This window comes from Cupressus sempervirens, unplaced genomic scaffold (genome assembly GCF_028749045.1).
Source record: "Cupressus sempervirens isolate cs-2001-9-10 unplaced genomic scaffold, ASM2874904v1 CseChr00s100002_03, whole genome shotgun sequence".
Taxonomy (NCBI): domain Eukaryota; kingdom Viridiplantae; phylum Streptophyta; class Pinopsida; order Cupressales; family Cupressaceae; genus Cupressus; species Cupressus sempervirens.
Genome location: NW_028322207.1, coordinates 4,001,313 through 4,028,250, shown reverse-complemented (window position 1 = coordinate 4,028,250; position 26,938 = coordinate 4,001,313). Strand labels below are relative to the sequence as shown.

Here is a 26,938-nt window from a genome sequence, read left to right as displayed (position 1 = left end):
ACTGTTAGGTATCTCCAAGCCACCGTAGACATAGTAGGAGAAGTGGATAATTGTTTACCTCAGCACAATTATCACAAAAAACTTAGAATTACCTCAAACCCTCAACCAAATGATATAAATATTCCAGATTATTCTCCTTAGCCACAGAATTCATAGTAGGAGATGTTGGCCAATTGTATATTTCAGCACAATTGCCAAAAACTTCTCAGACGAGATCCTTATACTTCAGCAACGACTCACAAGTCAAAAATTAGGAAAGCCACTAAGGCACAAAAAGAAAATGTATTTTCAAGCGTGCCTTTCCCAATGAAATGAGCTCTCATTTATAAAAGAGAGTGTTGATGAATTGTAGCTTTGGTTGCATTAATCCTATCAATGAAATCAAATGCACAATGGTTTATGGGCATTGAGCATTTGTGTAGCATCCCGATTTCCCGGGTTTTATTTAACAACTAACATCTCCAAGAAATACAGATATTACTTCAATTTCATAGGAAGACAGTTATATTAGTCATGTTCACTTGAAGGAGATTTACTGTTAAAAATAGTTAAACAAAATTTCTTAACTTAAAACATCATCAATGAATTTACTATAGAAAATAAAATCCACATACCATGGAATTCGAACCAAGAAATCATTGTAGGGATGCTTCTACAACCACCCAAGTTAGTCCACATATACCACTATATCAATATCAAATGACAAATACCATCCTATACCGCTATATCGAAATTAAATGACGATTACCATTAAATACCACTATATAAAATTAGGGCATCCAATACCATTGTATCAATTAGGACATCGATTACCATTGGATCATTTAGGGCTTCTGATACCACTGTATCAATTAGAAATTCTGATGCCACTGATTCAATTAGGGCTTCCAATACCACTATATCATTTGGGGTTCCAGATACCACTTAATCTAATTAGGGTTTCAGATACCACTATATCATTCCTTTCCTTCCGATTACTTAACTATGGCCACAACTCAAGATTAGAAAATATGCTCATATTCGATATTCATATAAATGAAAAACAATCCATAAATCTATCTCTCGCATCTAGGTGTATAATATCTGTAACTAAGAAATAACTCAATTAATCTTACCTTCTTGCATATACATCATAAAAGTGTTAATACTTGTTTCCAACAAACAATTTAATGTACAGCTTATCTTTGTCTGTTGTACATTCAACAACTTGGGGAGAGGTGAAGCATTGTCAAGGGCTTAACCACCCAACCTTGGACCAAAACTTATCCCCACACAATCTTTTATGAGATAGGCCCTCCCTACCCGGAATAGACAAGGATCATCTTGTCATTCACTGAGCGTCTTGGTGTTTAATCATACCCCTCAACTTGACAGTAGGAGATTACAGTAACAGGATCATGCATGAGCTACTAAATAATTCATATTAAAAATGATAAACATTGTTATGTCATAACTGACACTGATTTTCATGTTATTGTAGATTCCTTTCTCTCACCTCTTCACCCTTTTCCTTGGCTAAATAGCCCGGTGAATCTCAAAAGTTCGGAATTCTCAGAACAACCGGTTCTTTCTATTGATTCTCAACTGTTCCATATTTAACATATATTCCAGCCTATCACAATCTGTGATTTGAGAGTTTATATTCTTTTAAGATTTTAGAATCATTTGATTAATTTCAATATCCATTGGCTTAAGGATCCATACTATGGTTCTTGGTTATTACCTGCCATGAACAAGGCTAATTTTAAGAAGTTCAATCTATAAAATCAAACAAGATATTAATTAATATATCCTCATGATAAATATTGAAACTTGCTGCAATCGGCTCTATGCATATATTCGCTACTTAGTATGCCTATCACAGCTATGACCAGAGGATTATGTTCTTGAGACTATTTAGAAAATATCGTTGGATATTATATTTCATTCCAAGCTTTAATGCATTTGGAAAATATGTTTCCATAAGGGTTGTATTTGATTTATTATGAAAGTTAAAAGAAGAGGTCTATTAACAAAGGACTTGGAGTATGCCGCAAACTCATATTGTAGCTTTGAAAATAAATCTAGAAAAGAATGAATCTTGTGAGCCTTACTGGCTATATTGGAAAGCATTAAAAATAATAATATTGATATGCTAGAATTATGACCTGATATATATACTGGATATGTCTAAATTCCCGCTATCTGAATTGGGATACTGCCCTCTTTTGATATTGCAGCCGTACCAATGTGGAACACTTCCAAAAGCTGAGTACATATAGAAAAAATACTGTTGATATGGACACTTAGACGGAAAAAGGGAATGAGACTTTGGCTTGCGGTTACATCAATACGGAGCTGGAGATGGTGATACGGAAAAGAAATGCAGAGAAAAGAAAGCGGTGATATGCAGAATGCTATCAAAAGAATGAACCTCCCTATAAGTCAATCGAGCATAATAAAATAATAATGTCGGACTTTATACATGGCTAAATTTAAAAGGAAGGCCGTGCCTTCTTGGCTTCCCTGGTTATAAAATTATTGCCATAATTAATAAAGGAAGTCGGGTACCAAAGAGAAAAGGTTATATCGACTCTCTCTCTCTCTCACGGCTTTCTTAAATGGAGAGCAAATGTGATTCCTTGGTTCCCACCGGTTTTAAAAGATTATATGCCCATTTGAATTCTAAGTATTAAATCGATTGGAAAAAGAGAAGGAAAATAAAATAAAATGGTTGGAAGAGAAGTTGGAAAGATTATAAGACTATTCGAATTGTCGAATATTAAATTGACTTCTCTTGCCAAGTGTTAATTGATTAAAAGAAAGAATGTTAAATTGGAAAGAATAGAGTTGGAAGATTATAGTTTGAATATTATAATAATTCAAATATTATTATAATTCGAATATTATTATAATCTTATATGTACATGTAAACTTCACCTTATTAAATTATAATGGTGCCAAATCATTTTTATAGTATATGCACATATTTAAATATTTATTAAAATAATATGATGAAAGATAAATTAAAATCCTTTGAGATACATTTTATATTTTAACCCAATTATTTTCTCAATTTATTTATTTGAATAGCTCATGCGGGTCCCACAAATGTATCCTGTTTCAAGTCGCTAGGTTCTCAACCCATTTACTTAGTGATGGTGATGCTCCTGCCTAATTTTTTTTGACAATGCTTCCACCCCTTCGACATGCTTCCTACAAGGAAATTCTCCACAGTTAAATTATATTATCATAATAAATTATTTAACTATAAATAATCACAACGGTTAACCATCTTCTTAATTCCATGAATTCGTGATTAACGATCAACTAACATGTTATATTCACTTGAAATCATAACGACTATCTTACCATTTCACTAGATGATATCAAATTAAACTGCCAACTGACTTCATGTGAACCTCAATGGCTATATTTCAAATTAGGTCAAAACTTGGAATGTAACAATTTGATTACTATTCTTCTTCTATACACTGTTATGATTATAGTTATTAAATCAACAATCGTGTGTGTGTGTGCGTGTGTGTGTGTGTGAGAGAGAGAGAGAGAGAGATATGCATATATAAATGATTGAGTTTGATATAACAATTATTAATCATGCTCATGATATTAATGATGTAGTGCATACTATTGATATTAATAATGCCCTTAATATTAGTCATAACATTGATATTAATTATGTCATGTATTAATATTGGATATTGACATTCACATTGCTGAGTATTGATAATAAATATTGATATTATACTATGTATCGAGCATAATATGGTATCCATATTTAATCTCAACCTTGCATTGACTATTATGTGAATTGATAATGTGCAACAACTTTGGCATTAATAATATGAATCGACAATAAGTATTAATTATCAGAAGACACATCAATTTGTATATTGATTGTGATTAGTTAATGATCGGTAATAAGACATGCTCACATAGAAACATGTCCCCACACTAGTGTATATATGATAATCGATCAAAGTATCTTGTGTGGAAAATCTGTAAGTGCTAAGGAAGACACGGCAATATATTGATTAAGTATATTGGTGGCATTATATATAAAGTTCAGATCAGTATTGCATTCTCATTATATCTAAGCATCATCTCATTGATATTCATATTAAGATCTCAGCAGAGCGACATATATTTATGTGGCATATATTAATATATATCCAAGAAAAATTATTACGATATTCTGATCAACACATATAGAATCAGTAGATACATCTGAAAGCAGTGATTGAAATTTAAAATGCTATAACCTCCAAATCTGGTCAAATATGACATTCTGTTGAAGGTTTATGGTTTGCATTGGTAGAAGATTTGCTCAACACAACAACAGCGGTTTCAAGTTCAACAAAAATGTCAAATACTCTGAATTCCTACACAAATCCTTTTGACCTCCCTTTTTTTTTCTCTGGAAATATTTGGAGAAATGTAATTGAAAATCACAAATAAATAATAATTCATAATTCTGTTCCCTGCACAAAGGCGACTTAAGTTGTTTTTAAATTTTTGGTCCCTAGTTCATGTCACTTGAATAAATCATTTATCTTAATAATTAATTATATACAAGTGGTCTAAAAACATTAATTTAAGACAACTTCATTTATTTATTTAATTAATTATCCCCTTTCTGTTGACTGTGGCTAGAAAAAGGGACATTAGGTAGCCAAAATAGTTCGGTCAATTTTCGAAAGAGATTTCTTATTTTATATATATTTTAAACATAATTCAAGAAGGGAAATCACATAATCCCAGCTATAGAGAATCATCCATAATCTTTGGGCTATGTAACAATACAAATACCAAGAGGGGAAAGAAACAAGAAAGCTGCATAAACCAGTAATTCACAATGTCTTTGATATTGGAGTTAAGAACACATGTTCTGTTAGGAAAGTTTATTAATGGTTATAGGTTGAAGCGAAATGTACCCTAATTATAGAATGATACGATATAGGAAGTAAATGCAAAATTATGAAATTGGAACATCATCCTAGTAATAAAAGAGGATGATTTTAGTTAACTTTATAATGACATGTTAGTTGAAAATTAGCTGCTTGTCTCTTCACTTTGTGATTTTACCTATTTGAGTTTCTCTTTGTAATTCACTTGCAATACTTCTAAGTAGTTCGCTTGCAATCCAAAAAGGGCTAGCGAGTTACTAGCTCAATTCCTCACCAAAAATGCTCCTAAAACCCATCAAAAACCTAAGTTGCTGATTTGGGTGTGGGTACGAGAATTGAGTCATGGATGCATTATTATTATTTATTTCGGTTGGGGGGGGGGGGGGGGGGTTGGTGGTGGATGCATTTGGGTGCTTACACACAGACACTTACTTAATTACCCAGTTATGCCCGCAGCCATTTGAACCAGGCAAATTTCAAACTGTTCCCAGTTCCCTTTTGGGTTCCACTTGGGTTCAAACCAAGGCAAGCTGGTTCCTCCAGGCCAAACCTCGGTAGAACCATGGTCGAACCAAGGCAGACCCAGGCAGATCGAGTGCGAATTAGGTACAGTTCCACTGAGATACACTCTATAATTTAGTGCAGAAAATGGTTATTACACAATTTGAATAAAGATCTTTAACATAACAAAACAAAATTTTCTTAAGTTCAGATATTTAGTGCATCAAATTAAACTAGCACTCACTATATCTTCCAATGAAATTTGTATATCCAATTGCTGATAATGACCCTTGTCCGATTAATTGTAAGCTTTATATCATGAAAAATGATATATTAAACATTAAACAACATCTTCAATTGGTGAAGGGAGTTGCAAGCTACTTATGTAACATTTTTCAAGTACGATAATTACAAAGTACAAATTAAAAAAGCTCTCTGTACAATGAAAAAGTAATAAGTATTTGACAACTTAGAAAGCAGAAAGTCATTAGTGCAGCTGATCCCATTGACATTGGCACTATTTGTGAATCAACTATTGCCTTTGATGATGAGAAGAAGAAGATGAAGATTTAGATAATCCATTAGATGATTAAAACTTAGTATAAAGTTCTAATTGTTAAAAGTCAAAACAATGATACTTGGACTTGATAGTATTTTGATATTTGGTTTTGATAATATATGATGTTATAATTACAAGTTTATAGTGTTTTTTTGTTTTATGTTACTCTGTGAAATTCTAATATTAATTCATTCTTCTTGGTTACATACATATGTATGTACAATATTTACATATTTTTGTACTAACAAACCCAAATGAACCCAAACCGCATTTTAAAATTTTGTTGTACCAACAAACCGGTTCTTCGAACCTGAACTTGAACTTGAATTGGCAACTTAGGTATATATAAGAAATGCAAGAAATATTCAAAATTCAATCATTTGATATCTACGTTCCCCCGTGTGTTTGGGATGTGGACGACAGGGGACAACGGGACAGGTTTTTGGGATGGTCAAGATTTTTGCCGATTTTGGGACGGGGGAGACGACAAATGGGGATGGCTATATAACAATAGAGAAAATTAAAATATATAAAGAAATTTAAAATATTTAATTGAAAACATGGATAAAGCATGTACTTATACATAATAGAACTAGCCAAATTCATATACCAAATTTGTGTTACCTTGAGAATCAAAGTCTAATTTGTTCTAGAAGTCAAAGTCGAAGTCCCCTAGGTGTCCCCAAGTCTTCGAGATGTTTCCGGGATAGGGACGGCTGAAAATATACTGGGTAACACAATTTTATAATATGATAATTCATCGTAGATCAATATAAATATTAAATACCAATTGATAGTTCACTAAATATCAAAATTATTGAATTAATGTAATGTACCCATTTGTTGCCAGCATTAGAATTTCAGGGATTAGCCTAATATTGGACCCTCGTAGGCAAATAAGTATGGTTAGAGGGTCTCCTGAGGATTGATTCATCTCCAACATTCAGGGATTTGTGGATTTGGCCTTCGTTTGATATCATTTGGACTTCATTTGCCATAATTACTATGTATACTAAGTCAGGAGTGAGAGATGGATCCTATCTATTTTTAGAAAGTGTATTTGGTCACATGGGGAATTATGAAGAAAGATTCCTATTTCAGACGGCATGGCAATCAAACAAGTATTTCAAGAGATAATAAAGTTCAGGTGACTTAAGTTATTTATTTAAATATTTGAATGTTATTATAAAGTTATAAAGTAACTTATAATAATAAAGTCACTTTAATATTATAAAGTGCAAATATAAAGTTACTTTATGACAAAAGTAACTTAAGTGACTAAAAGATGAAATTGGCTTTTTATGCCACATTGCCTAGTTGTTTGTGTCTTCCCTCATATCAAGGTTATAAAAGCGTGGAGCTACATTGGGATTGACACCATGAAATATATCTATATCTTAAGACAATCTTAGTTGCTTAAATGTGATTGGTTATTCTCGAGGACGAAGCACCTTGAGATAGTTCGAGAAGTTGGATGTAGCCCCAGCCTTTTATTGGATTATTTGCTCATGTACGAAGTGGAGTTGTATTGTGATACGTTTCTTCTATATGGGATCCTACTTCCATGAAGTAACAGTTGTGAAAGTTTGATAGGAATGGCATAGTAGCATAGCTTGGACGTCAGTATTTAGCCTAGCTGATTGATTGTATAATCTGGGAATTATCCTTGCTGTTGTTTTGCAAAGTGCTGTTGTTGTATAACCTTCTCTACTGTGATATCTGTGACTGAGGAGTCATTTTATGCAAAAGAAATTGACTGTGTGAAGGACTTGATGACTGTGGATTTAATCTCTCATCCTGCAATCTTAATTGGGGGAAATCTTTGGCATTTTGTGGCTGCTATTACCTACCTGTGGCAGTGATTGAGGTTTGTGTGGAGTTGTTTAGCATCCCTGAAGGGTGGCGTCACATTCTAACACCCCTTTGTGCAAGGATAGAGCATATCAATTCATCTATTTGGGCCTGTGATCTGCAATAGTGGTTGCTGTTATGGATTCTGGGCAGCATTTGGAGTGTTATTAAAGTCTGAAGCTAATTGCAGACCTGTGTTGATACTGGAGAAGCCTGTCTCCATCTTCAGAGGCCTACGAATTAAGTATTTGGGATCAGCGTTTACATCGGGTCTGCAACCTGAGTTTATCAGGCCTACATTTGACGGTTGGGCACTGTTATGTGGTGTGATTCGGGTCTGGTATTTACAGTCTGCTTAATCTGCATCAAATGCCTAGAATCTGGAGTCTTTAGAGGCGTTAGACTTCTCTTGTGACTGCTTGGCATCTTGTAACTATGTTTGGGCACCTGGTTGCTTTTGATTACCATCATTTGGAGGCTACGATTATCATATTCAGGTTCACAGTTTAATCTAAATGATAATTGCTTAATGTTCAGTAGATGATGTGAGTTTTGACAATGTTTGTTTTGCAGATTATTGATATTTCAGTATTGTAGATGAAGCATTAATAACAGTTTTGTACTTGTTCCACTCTTGTAATCCTAATTCTTGGCATAGTATTCGCAAGGACTTAACAGTGGGATATTTTAATTCCATTGCATATATTTGAAAATCCATTTGCAAAGCCTACAAGATCACAATATAAATTGAAGTCCAGTATAAGAGTTGCATGCGAAATGTTTGACCAAATGCCTAATTACTGATTATAAAAGAAGTTGGTGTTTGACGAAGTTATAACCGGTTGAGGCTATTAGAATTAATTTAACATTGCATAATGGATTTGAAATAATTATGAAAAGATTGAGACAATTATAAAATGTAAATGATATGTAATTAAATGCTTAATTTTTATTAATATAGTTTAAAATTTTAATGTTCTAGAATTGAATTACTTGCTGAAAGATTGTTCAGCATCATTAAATTTATTTTAGATATTTTTTGTGAATATCTTTCTTCTGATTTCTTAGATTTGGAAACACAGTTTGAACTAAAAGCTTGTTTTCAATAAGATATATTTTTCTCATTGTTGCTACAACAATTCGTGTGCATATCTTCCCAAGTTTCTTTATATGTATTTTATGAATGAATGATTATATAGTCCGCGATATATAAACATCATGCAATTTTCTTACTTATGCATAATTTAAAAAAAAATCCATGTAAAACATAAAACTAAAACCTATTGTCTAGTCGTTGCAAGTAAAAAAGCACACGACTGCTAGATATATCTGTCATAATTACTTTTATTATTGTTATTGGAATTGAGTAACTTTGACCTCCTCATATAGAGTGCAGCTGTTGATATCTGTTTCAATGTCAGTAATGGGCCTTATATGTGTCCGACAGTTGTATAATTCCTCCCACTTGGATGAATAACTTAGATGTAGAATCTGCTGTCCACGAAACTGAATCATAGCCTACGATATTTTGTTATATTCCCCAACTCTTTTGTAGACTATTCCACCACATTCATTATATGATACAACTAAAAGGATAAATTCCCGGCCTATGGAACCGGAAATGCCCTGATGAAAAAGAGATATCTGGGAATTAGGCTTTACCAACTGTTGAGGAACAGATTCGAAGTTGAGAACCCTGCAACTAATCCCTACTCGCAATCAGTTTGCTTCCATTGGCAAAGAGATAATTGACAAGATATTAATCAGTATTTGATTCAGAATGTGCTTTGATGCACGGGGATGCCTCCTAGAGGTGCCCAGGAAGTGCATCCACAACCCGTTGTGCTTCCTGGGGACTTCCAGAGAGCATCCGGCTCCGACTCTGCCTCCGAATGCATCTGCTTACACATCCGGGATGGATGGGAGATAATTGATAACATAGATATTAAGTTATAATAACTTGGCCCTTTTTCGTAGGTGCCAAGACACGGGTTATTTTAAATAAATAGGGGGCAACTTATTAGTTAAAAATGCCATGCCTAGGGGTTTGAACTCACCATGGAGACTTTGGACTTAATATAAAATAATGGAGTCAATGCCAAAACCCTAATTAGGAATCACACCACTTGGAGAATGAATAAAAGAAGTTTTGGGGGGTTCATTCATCATTCCAGGTTTTATAATTTGATTTCATTTCTGTGATGGGAACTCTTTCAGAAGGCTTCGCAGGACAATTCCTCTTCAAGAACAAAAACTCTTGAAGAATTTCTGGTTGGTGGATACGCCAGCTAGCCTTCAGAAGAAAATAATTGGATCCATCAGCTTGTTAGAGCATTTTGGTGTTTGAAATTTGAATTTGTTATGATAATTCATACTGGTTAGGTGGGAGGCCGAATTTCATCACAGAGCATACAGATCTGATTTCTTGCAGCGAATTGCAGCTTCCGGATCAGTTGTACAGGTTTAGAGAGCTGATGCCATTCATTTTGGAGGGGCTTTGCAATACACTGTAGTTTGTGGGGGGTTGAACAAACACCAACATTCAGATCGCAGGAATTGAGGACAGGATTTGTGAGTTGGGAACCATTCTCAGCAAGGAAGCAACATCTAGCCCTGCCGTATTGTTCCAGCAGGTCTGAAACTTCATCTACAGCAGCGACATCAAATTTTGGAGTCAATGCGAGGTGATAATCCAATTGAGTATTTAATCAGCCTATTTTAGCTAACATTAGTCATTAGGGACAGCCCGCAGTACAATCTGGAAGGAAAATCAGAATTTGTATTTTTCATACTTACATATTGAATCAAGTATTGCATCTTTCGCCTGTTATTATTCCACATTGAGCATTTGCTAGGAAAATAAGGAGTATGGTTATTATTTAAGTTCGGTAAACAGTTTGGTTTAGTTATATGTTTGATTATAGTTTGTTTATTTGCTTCCATTGCAAAAAATCCAAAAAAAATAAGAAAACCATCAAAAAAATATTAAAAAATCAGAATAAGAAAAAACAAAAACAACCCCATCTCGCTGCGCAAAGAAATATTTGCAAACAAAATTCAGAATTTCAACACATTTCCCTAGTCGTAAACTTTCAAAGAGTGCTCTCTGTGGGCTTGTAGCACCCTTGCTTTCAAATACTGTAGATGTTGACAAAATTATATTTTTCCTCAATTGTTGACCGCAGAACATGAAAATACAAACTTTACCAGTCTGATAAATTATTTGTAAACTTATTTATATGGATACTGCATCATATGTGGTAGCCCATTGTGGTTCATATAGTGGAAACTAATGCAGACATTTGAGTAACATATTGGTTAGTTGCTTTTTTTGATTATCTGTTTTTCGTATATTTTTTAAAAATCGGTATGCCTTCTAAGAAATTGTAAGTATATTGTATCAGTCGCAATGTGAATAATGTCAGATAAATTTTTGTTAGACACCCTTGAATTTTATTGAAAATGGGATGTCCACAAGCTGGAGCATTATTGGCAATTTACAACTAACAAAAGTTGGAATACAAAGCCCAAATTTCCTTAAAAAGTTTCCTCCCTCTTCCCTCACTAAAACTCATTGCGAATTGGATAACTATCAAATATATGTTATTAGTTTGTATGGGATTACTATGATTATGTAATGCAAGTTGACCATCCTCCAATTCATTTCTGTCATTTTTCATGGATTTTGATCTCATATTGTGGTTCACAAAGTGCTATGGAAGCCCATATGGCCAATCAGCTTAAATATAGATGTCCTATTCCATGGTAATCTATATACATTGTAGAGCCTGTATAGGCACTGGATCCTAAGAGGATCATGGAAAGATCCAAGGATTCCATGGGTAAGGGCAGTTTTAAAATGCATGCATGTGGATCAGATCGTGAAGGATCTGGTTATGATATTTAGAAGGATTTACATCTTCATATTCTTGATATCTTGCAGAATCTGCAGGATTTTTTTGGATTATCTTTAAAAGATGATAGCAGCAGGTGATAATGTCAAGCACATGTAGGCATATTAGGGATTTAGATGGATTTGACCGCTATTTTGAGATATATCTGTATGTAATTACCTTTATTTGCCTTTTCATGTTCTAATAATAAGTATAAAGTTGTTTACTGCTAAAATTATGTTATCATCTTCCTTTGGTGACTCCCTTCATTGTAAAGAATTTCCAATAGTTGTAACTTCTAAGAAATAAGGGTCACACTTGGATGAAAGGTGTTGGAAAATAACTTCTTTCCAAACTTAATGGGTTGAATTCAAATCTCAACTGTTCACCTAGGATGTTTGAAAACATTTTTACATGTAGAAGCATCACTTCTTTTTAGGTTTAACTTCTTGACTTCCATGCACCCTTGTACAATCATGGCTCATCTTTTCTTCCTTTATTATGACAATGCAAATATCTGATTTAAGGCAGCGTAGTTCATCCTATGGTATTTGATTGTAAATGTTCTACAATGGATGTGTTTGTAAGATTTCTGTAGCATATCATATTATGTTTGGTAAGAGGGTTAATCGATATAATGATTGTTATTGAAAAGTGAACTTAAATGTTCATAAAGGCCTGGTAAAACACTCAACAGCATTGCTCATGTAAGTTATATGTTTAATTCTCTAACAGAGAATGTGAAAGGATATCTTTGGGGTGCTTGGATGAAGCACGGAAATCATTCGGCACAGATGAAGATATTCTTTTGGTAACTTACCAGCTTTATTATTTGCCTTATATTGTTAGATTACCCATCTATTTTGTTTCTATAATCAGTATAGAAATCATAATAATGGTTGATAATGCCAAATTCATTCTTTTAACTGTTTATTTTTTAATTATAATATAGTGGCACACCAGACATGCTTGGAAACTGTTTTTATCATTCTATATGTTGCCTACAATTGTGAACAACAAAATGAAAGTGCATGCTTGTATCCAGAACAACATTTTTTCATTCTTGTTAAATTGTTTATTATACTTTTTAAAGCGTCATTGTTTGGGCTGTTAAGAAACAGCATATGCATCATAGAACATGGTTGCCTTTTTTTGTTGGTTTACTTATCTATCTGGTTTCTATAATCAGTATGGAAAGCATATTTATAGTTGATAACAACAATTTTTTTAATTTAACTCTAATTTTTGTTTATAATATGGTGGCACAGCAGACATGCTTGGAAACCCCTTTTATCAATATATGTTGATAGTATAGCTATTGTGAACATTAGTGGCGGAGCACATGTTTGCAGACATAATAGTTAAATAAAAATTGTGTTATACTTCTAAATATGCCATTATTGGGCTGTTAGTACATAACAAAATGATCACAGAACGTGACTTGCAAATTAGGAATAGAAAACTCAATAATATACTGTTAATTCACTGTTTAGACATGATGGTACCTCCCAAAATAATGACTTAAAAAAAAACTGCTTGGCCAACAATAAGTACATCCTGTGTCTTATAAATATTCCTGCCAGCAACTCTGTATCAGCAGCTAGCAACAAAAATAAAATCCATGCGGTATTCACAACTCTTACTGATGATGGCAAGAGGTTTGCAAGCTTTCCTTTGATGCACTTTGGAATTTCTGTCAATTGAATACAATGTTACTTTATTGATTTTATCTTTTAGATTGTGGTTTCATTCTAGGGTTTACAGTATTTGCTAATCACTTCTTGCTTTACTTGGCAGGAGACATTTTAGTTACTTCTTGATTTCTACTTTTGTCAGTTGTACCTTTGACAGTGATAAGCTTTGTTAGTTCATAGAAATTGCAATTGTTTCATTCGTTCATAAAAATAATCCACTCAACCCCCACAAAACTTGGAGACGCGTCTTTGGGCCTAAAAGCCTCATCCAAATAGTGGTGTGTAAGAACCCCTGCTGAGTTGCCCTATTTTTTCAATTTTGGATGTTTTAAATTTTGTCAAACACTTGGGAACACTTGAATATGAATGGGTTTAGAGCATTTGCTAAGCACTTGTTGATTTGCTAGGGAGGAGACATTTTAGTTACTCCTTGATTTCTACTATAGTCAGTTGTACCTTTGACAATGATAAGCTTCGGTAGTTCATAGACATTGCAATAATTTCTTTTTTCACGAAAATAATCTACTCAACCCCTACAAAACCCAAAGACGCATCTTTGGAATCTTCTCAGCCCCTACAAAACCCAAAGACACATCTTTGGGCCTGAAAACTTCATCCCCATAGTGGGGTGTAAGAAGCCTGCTGATTCTGTGCTATTTTTACAATTTTGGATCTTTTACATTTTGTCAAACACTTGGGAGCATAGTTGGCATAATCACTGAAAAATTGGTGAGTTTCTACTAATCGCCAAGTTTTTGGGACTGGCAAGTTTTTCCCAGATTTAATTGTGACTCGGCTAGAGAAAAAATCTTTTAAAAAAAAGAAATTTTATTATTTTAAAATTAATTTATTTTGTTAAAAACAAAAGGCAAAAAGTTTATATATATAATGTAATATAGAGAATTATAGTATGCTAGTAGAGCTGGGAAGAGGAAGATGTGATTGTAATGATGTATTTATTTCTAGTTTGACACAAACTATTTACTATTATGCTTCCCGCCATCAGCATGAGAATGTGATTTTGTACCACTATGCATTTATATATATCTAAACTCTGCCTATTTCTTTTGTGTTCTCTTTAATTAACTCATTAGATACATCTTCTCATTGAAATTTGGAAAAAAAAATGTATTCAGAATTAAATTTTAGCAGTTTTTTAAGGTTTTCGAGTTTTGCCGAGTTTTTAAAAAAATTTGCTGATTTGATTTTTTCCCGAATAAACTTTTAGGGGGCTTGGCGAATTGTTGCCGAGTCTGAGTTTTCCAACTATGCTTGGGAGTACTTGAATATGAATGGTTTTGAATATTGTCATCGTTGTGATTTGTTTATTTGTTTATTACTTTCATAATATCTTCCACTTCATGTATTTTGTGTTGAATTTCATAAAATCAAGGAGACATTGTGACAAACAGATTGCGATCATACCATGGCTGAATCTGTGAAGTTAAAACTTAAAACATTATGCATTGCTGTTTACAACACAGACTATCAGAATGATGCACAGATGCTCTGACTTTAGCAAACAGCTGAAATAGAGGTCTCAGAAATTGTAACAGCTGAAACAATAAATTTAACTACACATACCTTCTTGATATATATGGATTGTGAGGCACTCATCTGACCATTCAGATCACAACAGAAAATAGACTTCATTAACAGTTCTTCATTTGGCATGCATCTCCAAGTTACAATAATACACCAAAAATGGTGTCCCAATATCTCTCTGGTAATTGCAAAATAAATTCAAGCAGCACTTCATACCTGTGTATCAGATATCAATCTCCATTGCCCAACTATGGCAATTCATATATACAATTATCCAGAACATTTTAGGCGATGCGCTGTGAGATATCAACAAATTTTAGGGTTTTGTTTTGCATGCAGACTTCATAAATTTGTCTGTCAAAACCCTCTTGAGAGATTTCCAGTTGAAACCTCCAACAATTTGATAATGAAGCACAATGGTGAATTCTAGATGAATCCACACCTAAGATGAGTTTGAGTTTGTGTCCAAACCACTTGGAAACTCCAAGAATTTGCGTCCCCAAATGTCATAAAAATGAAAGCCAAATAAAATGTCAAGAATTAATCTCTTTTGACCTCTCCCTTCTTTTGTAACCTTTTATAATGTTAAGAGAAAAACTTTATTTTATTTCTTCTATTTAAGTTTCCCTCCAAAAGAAACTTCATGCTATTTTATTAATTTGAACTCCCTTGTTGCTCGAGAAAATACCTTTTCATTAATATAATGACACTTTGACACACAAACTCCATGTTTCATGTGCCTATGATTTAAAACTTCTCATTCTGTTTCCAACGAGCTATAACACTAAGGTGCCCATTAAACAATCTCAATGAAAATAACAACCTTAGTAGATACAATTAAATTATAATTAATAGTGCACCCAACATGCAAAAATAGCTTGACAACACCAAAATCAAAATTTGATAGCATAGGAGTGATCTTGATGATAAAAGAGTATTAACGATCTTGACTAGGCGACTTACTAAAAATAGATGCTCCCTCCAAGAATATTGGAGCTCAAATTGCAAGACGGAAATAACATTGGAAAGTGTCATTTAATTCTTCTAATCATTTGAGCTCATTGGAATCATCAAAAAAACTATTCCGATAACATTGACTTTTATCCAAAAGATTGGTGCCAATTGCAATGCAAATTGTCCCAAAAATGGGGACATTGCATTCCTCCCTTCCCTAAGATTGCTTGCCCCCAAGCATTTGGCACCTAAATGTTGAAACTGAATCCCTGGATTCTATATCAACCTCCAGAATGCTACTTCACCAATCCACTGCATTACTCTACTGTAAACGTCACCATGCTCGGAGTTGTGAAGCGACTCATCATGGTCCATAAAAAACAGTGCACCAATCTTGTGGATTCCAGGATCCAAAATCATTCCTCATGCATAGTTAGTCTGGTCAACCTGCCATGTGCTGCCATCATAAATTAAAATATCCTCTATCCAATTGAGAACCTTACTCCAACTAAAGACACATGTTCCTCTTATGTCAAATGATAATGGGAGCTCATCATTATGCTGACCTCTATCAGGGAATGGATGGAACAAATCCCTCCAACTCTTCCAACCAGCTTCTTGAAACATAACTATCCATGGGAATGCTACACTTAAATCCCGCAAGAAAAAAGGCCATCCATGTTTCCCACTATTTGTAATTTCCTATTGCTCCAAAACCTTATATAGATGGAATGACTAACTGCTGCAACACTGCTTCTCCAACTTGTATCCCAAAATGGTTACCATCCCCAGGAAAATATTGGAAGTATGCCTAGGTTTGGCATCCTCCAAAGTAGGAAGCATCTCATACCAACTATTCATCCTACCTTTATGCATTAATTATAACATAAGTCATCATCAATTGGGCACAATGTAAAGGAGTACACATACTGCACTGTATAATTACAATGGAATGCACCAATAGGCTCAAACAGTGGTATTGAATCAACTAGCGGACTCCATATTTGATTGTATGTATCTGGTGACTCAGACTGAGAAACATGAAATTTAGGGTCATAGTCACTAAATGTAGGTGGTTTACCAAACCCAACTAAAGCATTCTCATCATGCACTCTTGGCATTAACTTCATTGACAACCTCAGTGATAGTGGAACTACCAGCATCATTGGATATTGTATCACATTCACATTCATTAGTCACAATATAGTATGTTTCACCCTATTCAACCCTTGAAGAGGCATGATATTTAGTAGGAAGTAATAGTAAGATATCTGCATGCCTGATTGTTTGTTAGATTGTCATTGAAACTCCGTCCTTTGACTAGTGTTGTATGAGATACTCAATGAATGTGCCAATCATATCAACTTGGCCCATGGCTTGTGCAACAGCCTCACCTCATGGGTATGTATTTTCAAGAGCTGCACCAAGAGGCGCAACCTGCTGAAACTGATTTCCATTTCTTGTCAAAGCTTTAACATCAAGGCTGCAAGTTGTATCATCATGTGGTTTCGTTTCCTCCACAACTCATTTCCAATTAGCATCATGCTCACCTGCAAAGATCTTATGGCTACTACCTGAATCTTCATGTAACAACTCTTCTGCTGGAAGTACAACTATTACTTGTTGGTCCTCATATGTCATATTTGAATGTTACACCTTTGTCGATGATGCTATAGCAGATGGGATTTCTAATTGAGCTAAAGCAGAATGTGACAACGTCAATAACAAGAGCTCAAACTGGAACACAAAAATAACATTTGAAATCATCATTTAACTCTTCTGAATCATTTGAGCTCATTAAAATCATCAAATAAATTTTCTGATAATGTTGACACTTATCCAAAAGGTTAGTGCCAATTGCAATGTAGGACCCAAAAATGGGGTCATTACATGGGAATATCATGTGGACAACAATGGAATGTTTGTACCATGTCCCCAATTTTGCAAAACAAAACATGAGATGTCCTGGAAATGAGGGGATGAAGCCTCTTGACTCTTGGGATGACTGCCTCCTTGTTGTCCCCAACATGAGGAGTTCTTATTTTATATGAGAAAACACTCTCAATAGAAAAAGAAAAAGGAAAAAGAAAAAATCTTTGTTCATTTGTGTGCCCTTACCATCCCCTGTCATAGTTGTCCTGGAAACTTGGGATAACCTAAACCTCCTTTGGAATTCAAAATCTCTGTCGCATAGAAGGTTGTTGGAAATTGGAAAGGCCTAATTTACTCTTGATCTTCCATGCCTTTTAAGCCTTCATAAGTGCACATTTACAAAGTGCCATCCTTGAGATGATGTTGCAACCCTTCTCTTTTGCTTAAGTTCTTTCTACTTGGTCACAAGTGTGTGATTAAGCTTCCTGTCATGAGAGGAAGAGGGAATATTATTGACAAAATAGAATTGAGTACATATACTTTTGTAAATTCATTCCCATCTTTGAGCATAGTGGAAATGAAGCTACCTAGGATATTATGATTTCTACAAGCTAAAAGGTCAATTGGGTGATACCACCTGCATTATTAAAGGCTGGGCATTTTAAAGATTTCATCACTGTCTTAGATTTTACACATTTGCTTAGCACAAGTTGTTTTAGGGTCATTTGAATGATCAATTTTACAATGGAGATAGTGAGCATTATTACTTGTTTTAGGAATGGTTAATATGCGTTTTAATCCCACTATGTTAGAGCAGTAGTTAAAAATTGCAATGTTCCAACAAGGGGATCTCATATTCCAAATAAGGGTGCTCAATAGGTCAAGACCTAAAAGCCACTCTAGCTTATGTGGCATTCTTGAATGGCTTTAGTCAGTCATTTTTCTACTACAAAACCATGATTCAATTATAATATAGAACATTTCATAGATGTGGTTATATGGTGAATTATATAGAGCACTTCCTAAGTGCCAGACTTAAAAAGATCTTTATGTTATATTCGAAAATTATTATGGTTCATACTTCATGATTTTGGAAACAAAAAGTTGAACTTAATTCAGCCTTGGAAACAAACATTTGTTAGCAACAGGTTGCGTTTGAAGTTTTTGGTGATAATTGTCGAAATTTTTAATAATGGATATCTCAATCTGAAAAGAAAAACAACATTTCTGATAATTTTAATGAAAAGAATATTATACCCTCTAAGGATATCTAAGTGGGAAATTTGAAGCAAAAGAGGGAGTGAGTATTCAAAATGTCTTCTCACACCTTACTTTGCTTACATACACACAGAGACACATCAACTTGAACTTTTGAGGTGTGCGTGGGGATGCATGGGGAACATTAAAGATTGACTTTCTCACATATATGTTAGTATTAATAATTTTTTAAAAATTGCTGATTCTTTAAAATGTGACTTAGGTTTTCACCTTTAAAAATGATGCATTTTGATTTTTTTCCAAAAACGTGCCCTTGGAGGGAGTTTGGAAAAAATAGTTTTTCACAAGATAAATTGATTTCCATTGCTTGAAAACCCATGGCTAAGCAAAAACGACCCTAGTAGAGAAGATTTCGTGAAAAACCATGAAGTAAATCTCTCACAATCATCAAAATTGGGTTCTTGGAGGCTCTTTGCATGTGTTCTTCAAAAAACGGGTTTCTTGAGAGCAAATACATGAACTTTAGTGCAAATCACACCTTTTGGTGTCCATAGCATGTTTTAAAATATACATAAGATGGAAATTGCACCTTTTGAGATGGATTGCATGTTTTAAAAACTCCTCATGATGAAAATCACACCTTTTGGGAGGCATTGCATGTTTTAAAATATGCATTTGATGAAAATTGCACCTTTTGGGATGGATTGCATATTTTAAGTGAAAGCTCATCTTTTGGATGCAATAGCACATTTAAGTCATAAAACTCACCTTTAGATGGAATGACACCAAAAAGGTCCACTTTTGATGACCTTATGTTTCTAGGTTGAACTTTATATGCAATGACATGTAAAATGTCCACTTTTGATGGATTTTACATGTAATGGCATATAAAATGTCCACTTTTGATAACTTAAAGCGATTAAATAAGCATATGTCAATTTAATTTCATTAAAATGTTACTTAAATGGGACATAAACCATATTTGCATATCATATTAAAAATATAACAGATAAATATCATTTAAAAATTAACATTTAAATGAGCATTTGATTTAAATGTCAAAAATTAAATTGAACAATGCACTTAATATAGTCACTTAAGTGAAAAATCAAAAAGTAAACTCAACTTAAAAACATAACATAAAGTGCACTATAGTTACTTTAAGTGAAAATCTAATTGATGAAGTAACTTGAAAACATAATCAAAAAGTGAGTGTCAAATTTTTTTTTAAAAATTCTTGCTGTTGCATAAAAAAGGTCCACTTTTTGGGCACTAAAATGGACATATCTTTTAACTAACAACTCTGATTAAGCTTTAGGTTAGATCAAATCGAAGGGAAAACCAAAAGCAATGACTTGAGCAAAACCAAAGGACTAAAAACCAACAAACACCCACTCAAAAACAAAGAAAAGGACGATGAAAGCCTCAAAAATCAAGCACAGGTTCGACAAACAAAAAAACGAAAAAGACTTGACGAGAACCTTCAGTAAAAGAGTCCATTATATTAATTGGTACTGATTGGTTGATCAATACTAACCAATTAAATAATGAACTAAACTCAAAGAAATGTGAAACTAATTTGAAAAAGTTTCGTATTGTTACCTACATTTTGTGGTGACGAAATGCAGGACAACAATGACCACATAGCATCATGATGGCATGGATGATTCATTGCATTTGGCATCCTAAATTGTCGTCGGTTCATTAAGTAACATCAGTTGTATCCTTGTATTCTTGGAAAATGGCTATTCGTTCACATATGTCAGTATTCACATGCTGGCATTAAGGCTCGTGGGTGTTGGAATTCACATGATTATGTGTTTGGTTATTCTGACTTGGTTAGTCATTAAATCAGTCTAATTTGAGCACCGTGTGACACTTAATTTTTGGAAATGGAATAAGAAATGCCAATGGTAACTGATGTCCTTTTTGGTAGTTCATTGATTCTTTGTTTCAGCTAGTGAAATATTGATGCAAGTTATGATGAAAGGATATTTCTAGGTATGGATTGTGCGTCATGCAGGTGAGCTTCTGAAGATATTCCTAGTATGTGGGCCTATTCTGTGATCATAGACGTGATCACTATGTGATTATTCTTAAGCTAAATTAAACGTGTCTTCAGCTAAGGTGGAAAATTGCAGATTCCATGACAGTGTAATGGATAGTAAAGCTACAATAGTAAGCTGTATGTCTGCAACAATATTTTCTGCATATGATCAATTAAGTGTGAGGATCATTCTGTGTTCAATCAATGAATGATTGATTTATGTTTGTAGGGCATTATCTCTATTAGAAATTAAGTATCTATGAGATACTTGTAGTTTTAAATATCCTACATTTGCATATAAAAAGTCAGCAGGGCCTATTGATTGGTTAATCGATAACAATCACAAGCGTCAAAACACTGTATTTGATTTGAACACTCAATAAAGGATCTCTTTTGTGGGGTTGGGTTTTTCACCCTTAAGCGGAGGGTTTTCCCACGATAATCGTTGGTGTATTTGTTTTCTTAATTTATGTCTAATATTTTTATCTGGTTCTTAAAATTCAACATGGTATTAAAGCGGATCTAAGGAAACGGTCCAGAACCAGAATTTTAAGCTTTGAATGATTCTTTGCTCTATTTTCAGTTGCTTTCTTTCAGCTTCCAACAATGGTGAATGGACTCAAAGTTGAAGACAGCGTTGATTGTGCATCCAACTTTACTTCTTGGAAATTCAGGGTCCTCATTGCTCCTAAAGAAAATGACCTGCTGAATTACTAATGTAGCTGAGCAAGAACAATGTCATGGCAAGAAAAATTTTGATTGATTTTGTTAAGGATCTAGCACCTATCATATCAAAGTTGAATTTAGTTAAAGAAATGTTTGAGACTTTGAAGAGCTTGTATGAATTCAACAAGACTAGCAGAGCTCTAGCTTTGAGATGTCAACTTCTACATATGAAGATGGTCGAAGGAGAACCTGTTTTATCTTTCTTTCTGAAGATTACAGAATTGAAGGATCAGCTAAATGCAATTAGAGAACCAATTGAGGACGAAGACCTGGTTATGTTAGCCATGAATGTCCTTCCTCCCTTTTGGGAATCTTTTATTCAAGGGATTAGTGGAAGAGATGAACTACCATGTTCAATCAATCATTTTACAGCTGATTGTATTCAACAGGAATCCAGATTGGAGGTGAGAGGAAATGGGAGAAAATCTCATCATGAACAAGATCATGTCCTTGCTGCACATACTTCAAACAGGAAAGGAAGTGAATGGGGCAAACAAATTTCAAGAGTAGAGAGAAGGATTCAGATTCTGTAAGAAGCCACCCACTTCTTATCTTTTTATTTTTGAAAAAAATGAAAGATGTTATTTTTGACAAATCCTAAGAGATGACAGAACAGTAACATTTTTGGAAAACAAACTGCTTCAAATATTAAATGGTGCAGATTATAAAGAGTTCTTAATACTTTGGAAAAATGAACCCATCATTCCCTGTCTATTATATTAACTTATAAATTCACAGAACTGAACTTGTTCATAAATTACTACATCATCCCATTTTAACCACAGTTCGATTACAACTTAATTCAGCTAGACATTTTAGCTTTGGGAAAAGTTGCAAATAAAAACAGATTAACTTGCATCTCCGATATGGACCAGTAGTCTGCAACACTCTGCTGCGCAGCTCTCCAAGTGGTTTAGCAGTGTACAATGACTCTCACGAAGCTATTCAATCCTTTTTTTGTCATAGACTTATTAATACTCTACCCTTGAGCTGAGCGCAATGCATCCCATGAATGTAATGAGTGTCAAACAGTAGTAATCAGTTGCTGCTGATATCGTTCTCAGAAATCTTCCTGTAGCTATACGCTTGCCCCAAGCTGGTTACAACTTGCAGTTCAACTACAACACAGACTTCCTACTTGTGAATACAATGTGGTGTTAATTGAGAGTTCAACTAGCTCTTCCTACCCCACTCAATGCCTCTTTATGAATATCCAATGCTTTCCTTCTATGTTTAACATGGCCCAGGAATTAATCCACGTTACCAGTGGCTTATGGCTTATGTATACCTCTCTGCACCCGTCTCTGCTCCTAGAAACAAACCTACTCCACCAATAAGCTTCAACCTGGTTCTCACCAACCCCAATGCTTAATAGTGGTTCCCAAGAACACTTACTTTCTATAAACCCATCCATTCAATCTCATTGTGCTATTTCTTCACTGTCTCTACTGATTAACTATTCCACAATGTCTTCCTGTTGCTGGTTCATACCACCAAGTTTCTACAATTACATATGGAAAACAACTACCAGAATCAGCCAGGGAGCATCTTTTAGCACCATAGATCATGGTCTCCTGAAGAAACAAGTCCTCCAATAGCACCAACCCAATGCATGGGTCTGCAGACCTGCGTTGTTCTCAAAATTCTGACATTGCTCCCCCTCTTCGCATCTAGACCTCCTTTCTTGTCTTTTAAACTGTTACCAAAATGCAACTCCTGCTGTTTCATGATTCCCCCGTATTAAGTTTCCTTTTGAATTTTTAACTCAAGTAATTCCCTCATAGAAGACAAAAAATAAATCTTTCACCCTTTTTATTAATTCCTACTTTTAACAACATTGAAATATATATCGTATTCTAATTAAATGCTTAGAGGACTTAATATTTATTTAGATTTCGCCTATTGTCTTCTATGAACTTGCGGGGGAAATTACAGAGTCAGTTCACGAACTGAAGAAGAAGAAGGATCTCTCCAGGATTCAATGTTTCAGATGTGACAAGTATGATCACTTTGCCAAAGATTGTTTATCAAGACCAAAACATCAAGAGGCTGCTGCAAACATTGACATTGCTTCACCATCTCAAATACTCTTCTGACAATTCAGAAGGATTCTTTTTCTGAAGTAATACTTTCTGAATTCTAGTTGTCGTACTATTATCTTGTGCTAAGGTTTAATTTTGTGGCTTTGAGAAAGTCTAGGGCTTCTTGCATCAAGTCTAATCCTAATTTTAGTTCATACTTTTGGCTAATCAGTTTAACATTTCTGAACAAAGGAAGTTCTGAAATTAAAGGTGTCAATCTTACATTAAAGAATCGGCATTAGTCTTCATTCTCAGAAGGGTTCCTCTATGTAGATTTTTCAAGTCCGTATTATTTTTTCAGATTTGGCACTGTTGATTTAGTTTCTCTAGTAAAGATGCGATTTTATAACTATGGATGAAGTGCATGACTGTAGCTTTAGTCAGCAAGATTCAAGAATTCGTTTATGTTGTCCATACAAAGAATCTGAGAATGTGGTTGAAGAATATTGAGATGGGCTCCATTCTAAGATTTGTTTAGAACTTGGTCTTACTTCGCTGAAAATTTGAGATTATTCAACTCTGCCATTTTGACTGCATTTATTGAGGGAATTTGGATGGCATTTGACTGAGTTGCCTTGTTTAAGATGCACAATCTGCTACAACAGTTTTGAGATTTAGTTGTAGACTTATTTGTGTTCTATGGAGGGGTTGGGCAAGTCTTAAAATCTTGTGGGAGCATGAGATTCTTATTCCTTGATCGAAGGGGAAGCTATGTTCTATAAAGAGAGAAGCATTTTATTTACTTGAATAATCTTTATATATCTTTTATACAATTCTTATTTTAGAATATATTTCATGTTTTCCTTTAGCATTGATATGTATATTTCTCTTTAAGGTAGTTTGATTCTATGAATTATTATTAATCTCTCTTGGTTGCAAGATGAATCAAGGAGCAAAAGGATGATAAATTACTTATTTGAAGAATTTAAGCATCTAGTGTGGATGTCATGACAGTAATATGATTATTCATGAGAAATTAGCTTGGAGAAGTTGATGCTTGATAATAAAGTTGTGTTGGCCTTGAATGAAGACACCTAAGTCCCTATCATTGCATCAACTACTTCTAAGAGGAGGGTATGCCATTCAAAGGGAGTCCTCTAAAGAAGTAAAGATGTCAGCTAAACAGGTTTTAGTGTTGCAGAGAATAGATTTACACAACCTATCCAGTTGATTTGGGATGGGGTCGAGGAGGACAGTCCCAGACTTTAGGAGGTCAGAAGGCTGATGCAAGTGCTTGCAGATTTAGAAGGAGCTTGTATGGCAGCAGGAGAGTGCCAAGTATTTGCAGAGGATCAGTAAGCACGTGTAGTAGTGTTACTGGAAAAGCTCCTTGTTTGGCAAAACATTCGAATCAACTGTTCTTATGAGTGTAATGTATTTTTGCTAAGATAGAGAAGTTTGAGGTACAAGCCCTTGTTAATGCATTCTTCTTTGCAAGAGAAGTTTGAGGTGCAGGCCCTTGTTAATGCGTTCTCTAGGAGAGAAGGTTGAGATGCAAGCCCTGTTAATGCATTCTTCTCTACAAGAAAAGTTTGAGGTGTAAGCCCTTGTTAATTCAGTTTTCTCTGCAAGAGAAGTTTGAGGTGCAAGCCCTTGTTCCACCCTCTAGGAGTAGCCATGGTGGATGTCATGTGAGAGATTCTGTAACTTAGCCCTTGTATTCTTTCACCCGCTAGGAGTAGCCATGGTGAACACCATGCTGAAATGATAATATCAAGTTGAGAAAATTGTGATAAGATTTTGTTATTGATACATTTTGTGTGCAGCCTTTAGTGGATGTCATGTGAGAGATTCCATGACAGGATATCTACAAATGACTTCTCCTTTGCTAAGAGGTGGTGTCAATGTTTTATAGGTGCTAGAAAAATCATTTCTAGATGTGATGGACCTATTGACTTCATTAGCCTATTGTAGAACCTAGTTGACTCATCATTGTCAGCTCAGATGCCTTTGGGATTCATCTCTTGGTCAATAATCATTAGACTTTGTATGTTGTGAAGTTGAATTGATTTCTCCTACACTATGACTGCCCAAACTTACTATGCAAGTCATTTCAATGTACTCGGTTGGAATCATTAATCTGCATGGATGTCATTATTTTTGGGAAATTGTGAATTGTTAGTACTTGTTACTTAGTTGAAGGGTTAGGTAGCTGGGATGGAAGCTTGGCATTGTAACACTTCAACCCTTTTATATGTTATGTAATTGCACCCGAGAGTAATTATCATATGATATGATATAGCACTGGTTGTTGGCATTGTCGTATTTGTTATTGTAGACATTATAAGAAATCGATGAATCAATACAGAAGCTTGTGAGTTCTCTAAAGCATTGCGTTCTTTGCTTTTTTGTAACATTACTAGTTATTTTGGTATGCATTAACTGAGTTTCTATGAGGTAGATTTGGCATTGTTGTCTATATGAATTTGGGAGTAAGAAAGAATAGCACACGACGAAAGGAGAATAATGGGCCAACCAATAAGCACTGGTAGTAGTAGTACGTGTTTCAAGAGTTATTCAAAGGAGAGAGGGCATTGACGTTAAACTTCATATCCATATTGCAAGCGTCATTCGAGACCCACATTTGAAGGGAAGCAACACAAGAAGCCTTTGAAGAGCGTGGTCTAGAATTCCCTTGGATTGAGCCTCGTAGTTGACTAGTTGTTGAGTTGTATCCCACTTCTCTTGGCACCGACTTTCTTAGACCTACAAAACTCACAGGGAGATATTAACAGGGGGAACAAACTCCAACAAATCCTTCAGAGGTTCAAGGAAAATAAACAAAGTGAGGCAGATGAGTGTACAAGAATAGAAGAAGGCAAGGCACTCTGAACCCTTCGGAGAAAAATAATTAATTTCAAACTTTCTAAACAAAGAAAAAGACCATAAGGATCTAATAGATGACTTTAGGCCATCTAGAGGGCCTTGAGATTAGAACAAGCAACCAAGTGCAGGCGATGGCTAAGAAAACTTGCTAAGGGATGGTCAAAAGGAGGGTTGGCCAAGGGGAACCCAAAGGTTGTCGTCATAAGTGAACTAGCTGAAGGCGAAGGGTACATGCACTATATAAAAGTAAATGACAATGAACTT

At 34.6% G+C, this 26,938-nt stretch overlaps 1 protein-coding gene across 1 annotated transcript in view; it reads left to right on the top strand.

Annotated features, from left to right (window-relative positions):
* The window catches only part of LOC149527837 (guanylyl cyclase 1), a 247,302-nt gene that overhangs the window by 208,397 nt on the left and 11,967 nt on the right, over nucleotides 1-26,938 (top strand). The window contains exon 9 of the mRNA XM_089812105.1: nucleotides 12,447-12,522. Coding sequence (XP_089668231.1) covers nucleotides 12,447-12,522 — 76 coding nt within the window. The remainder of the gene's footprint in view (nucleotides 1-12,446; nucleotides 12,523-26,938) is intronic.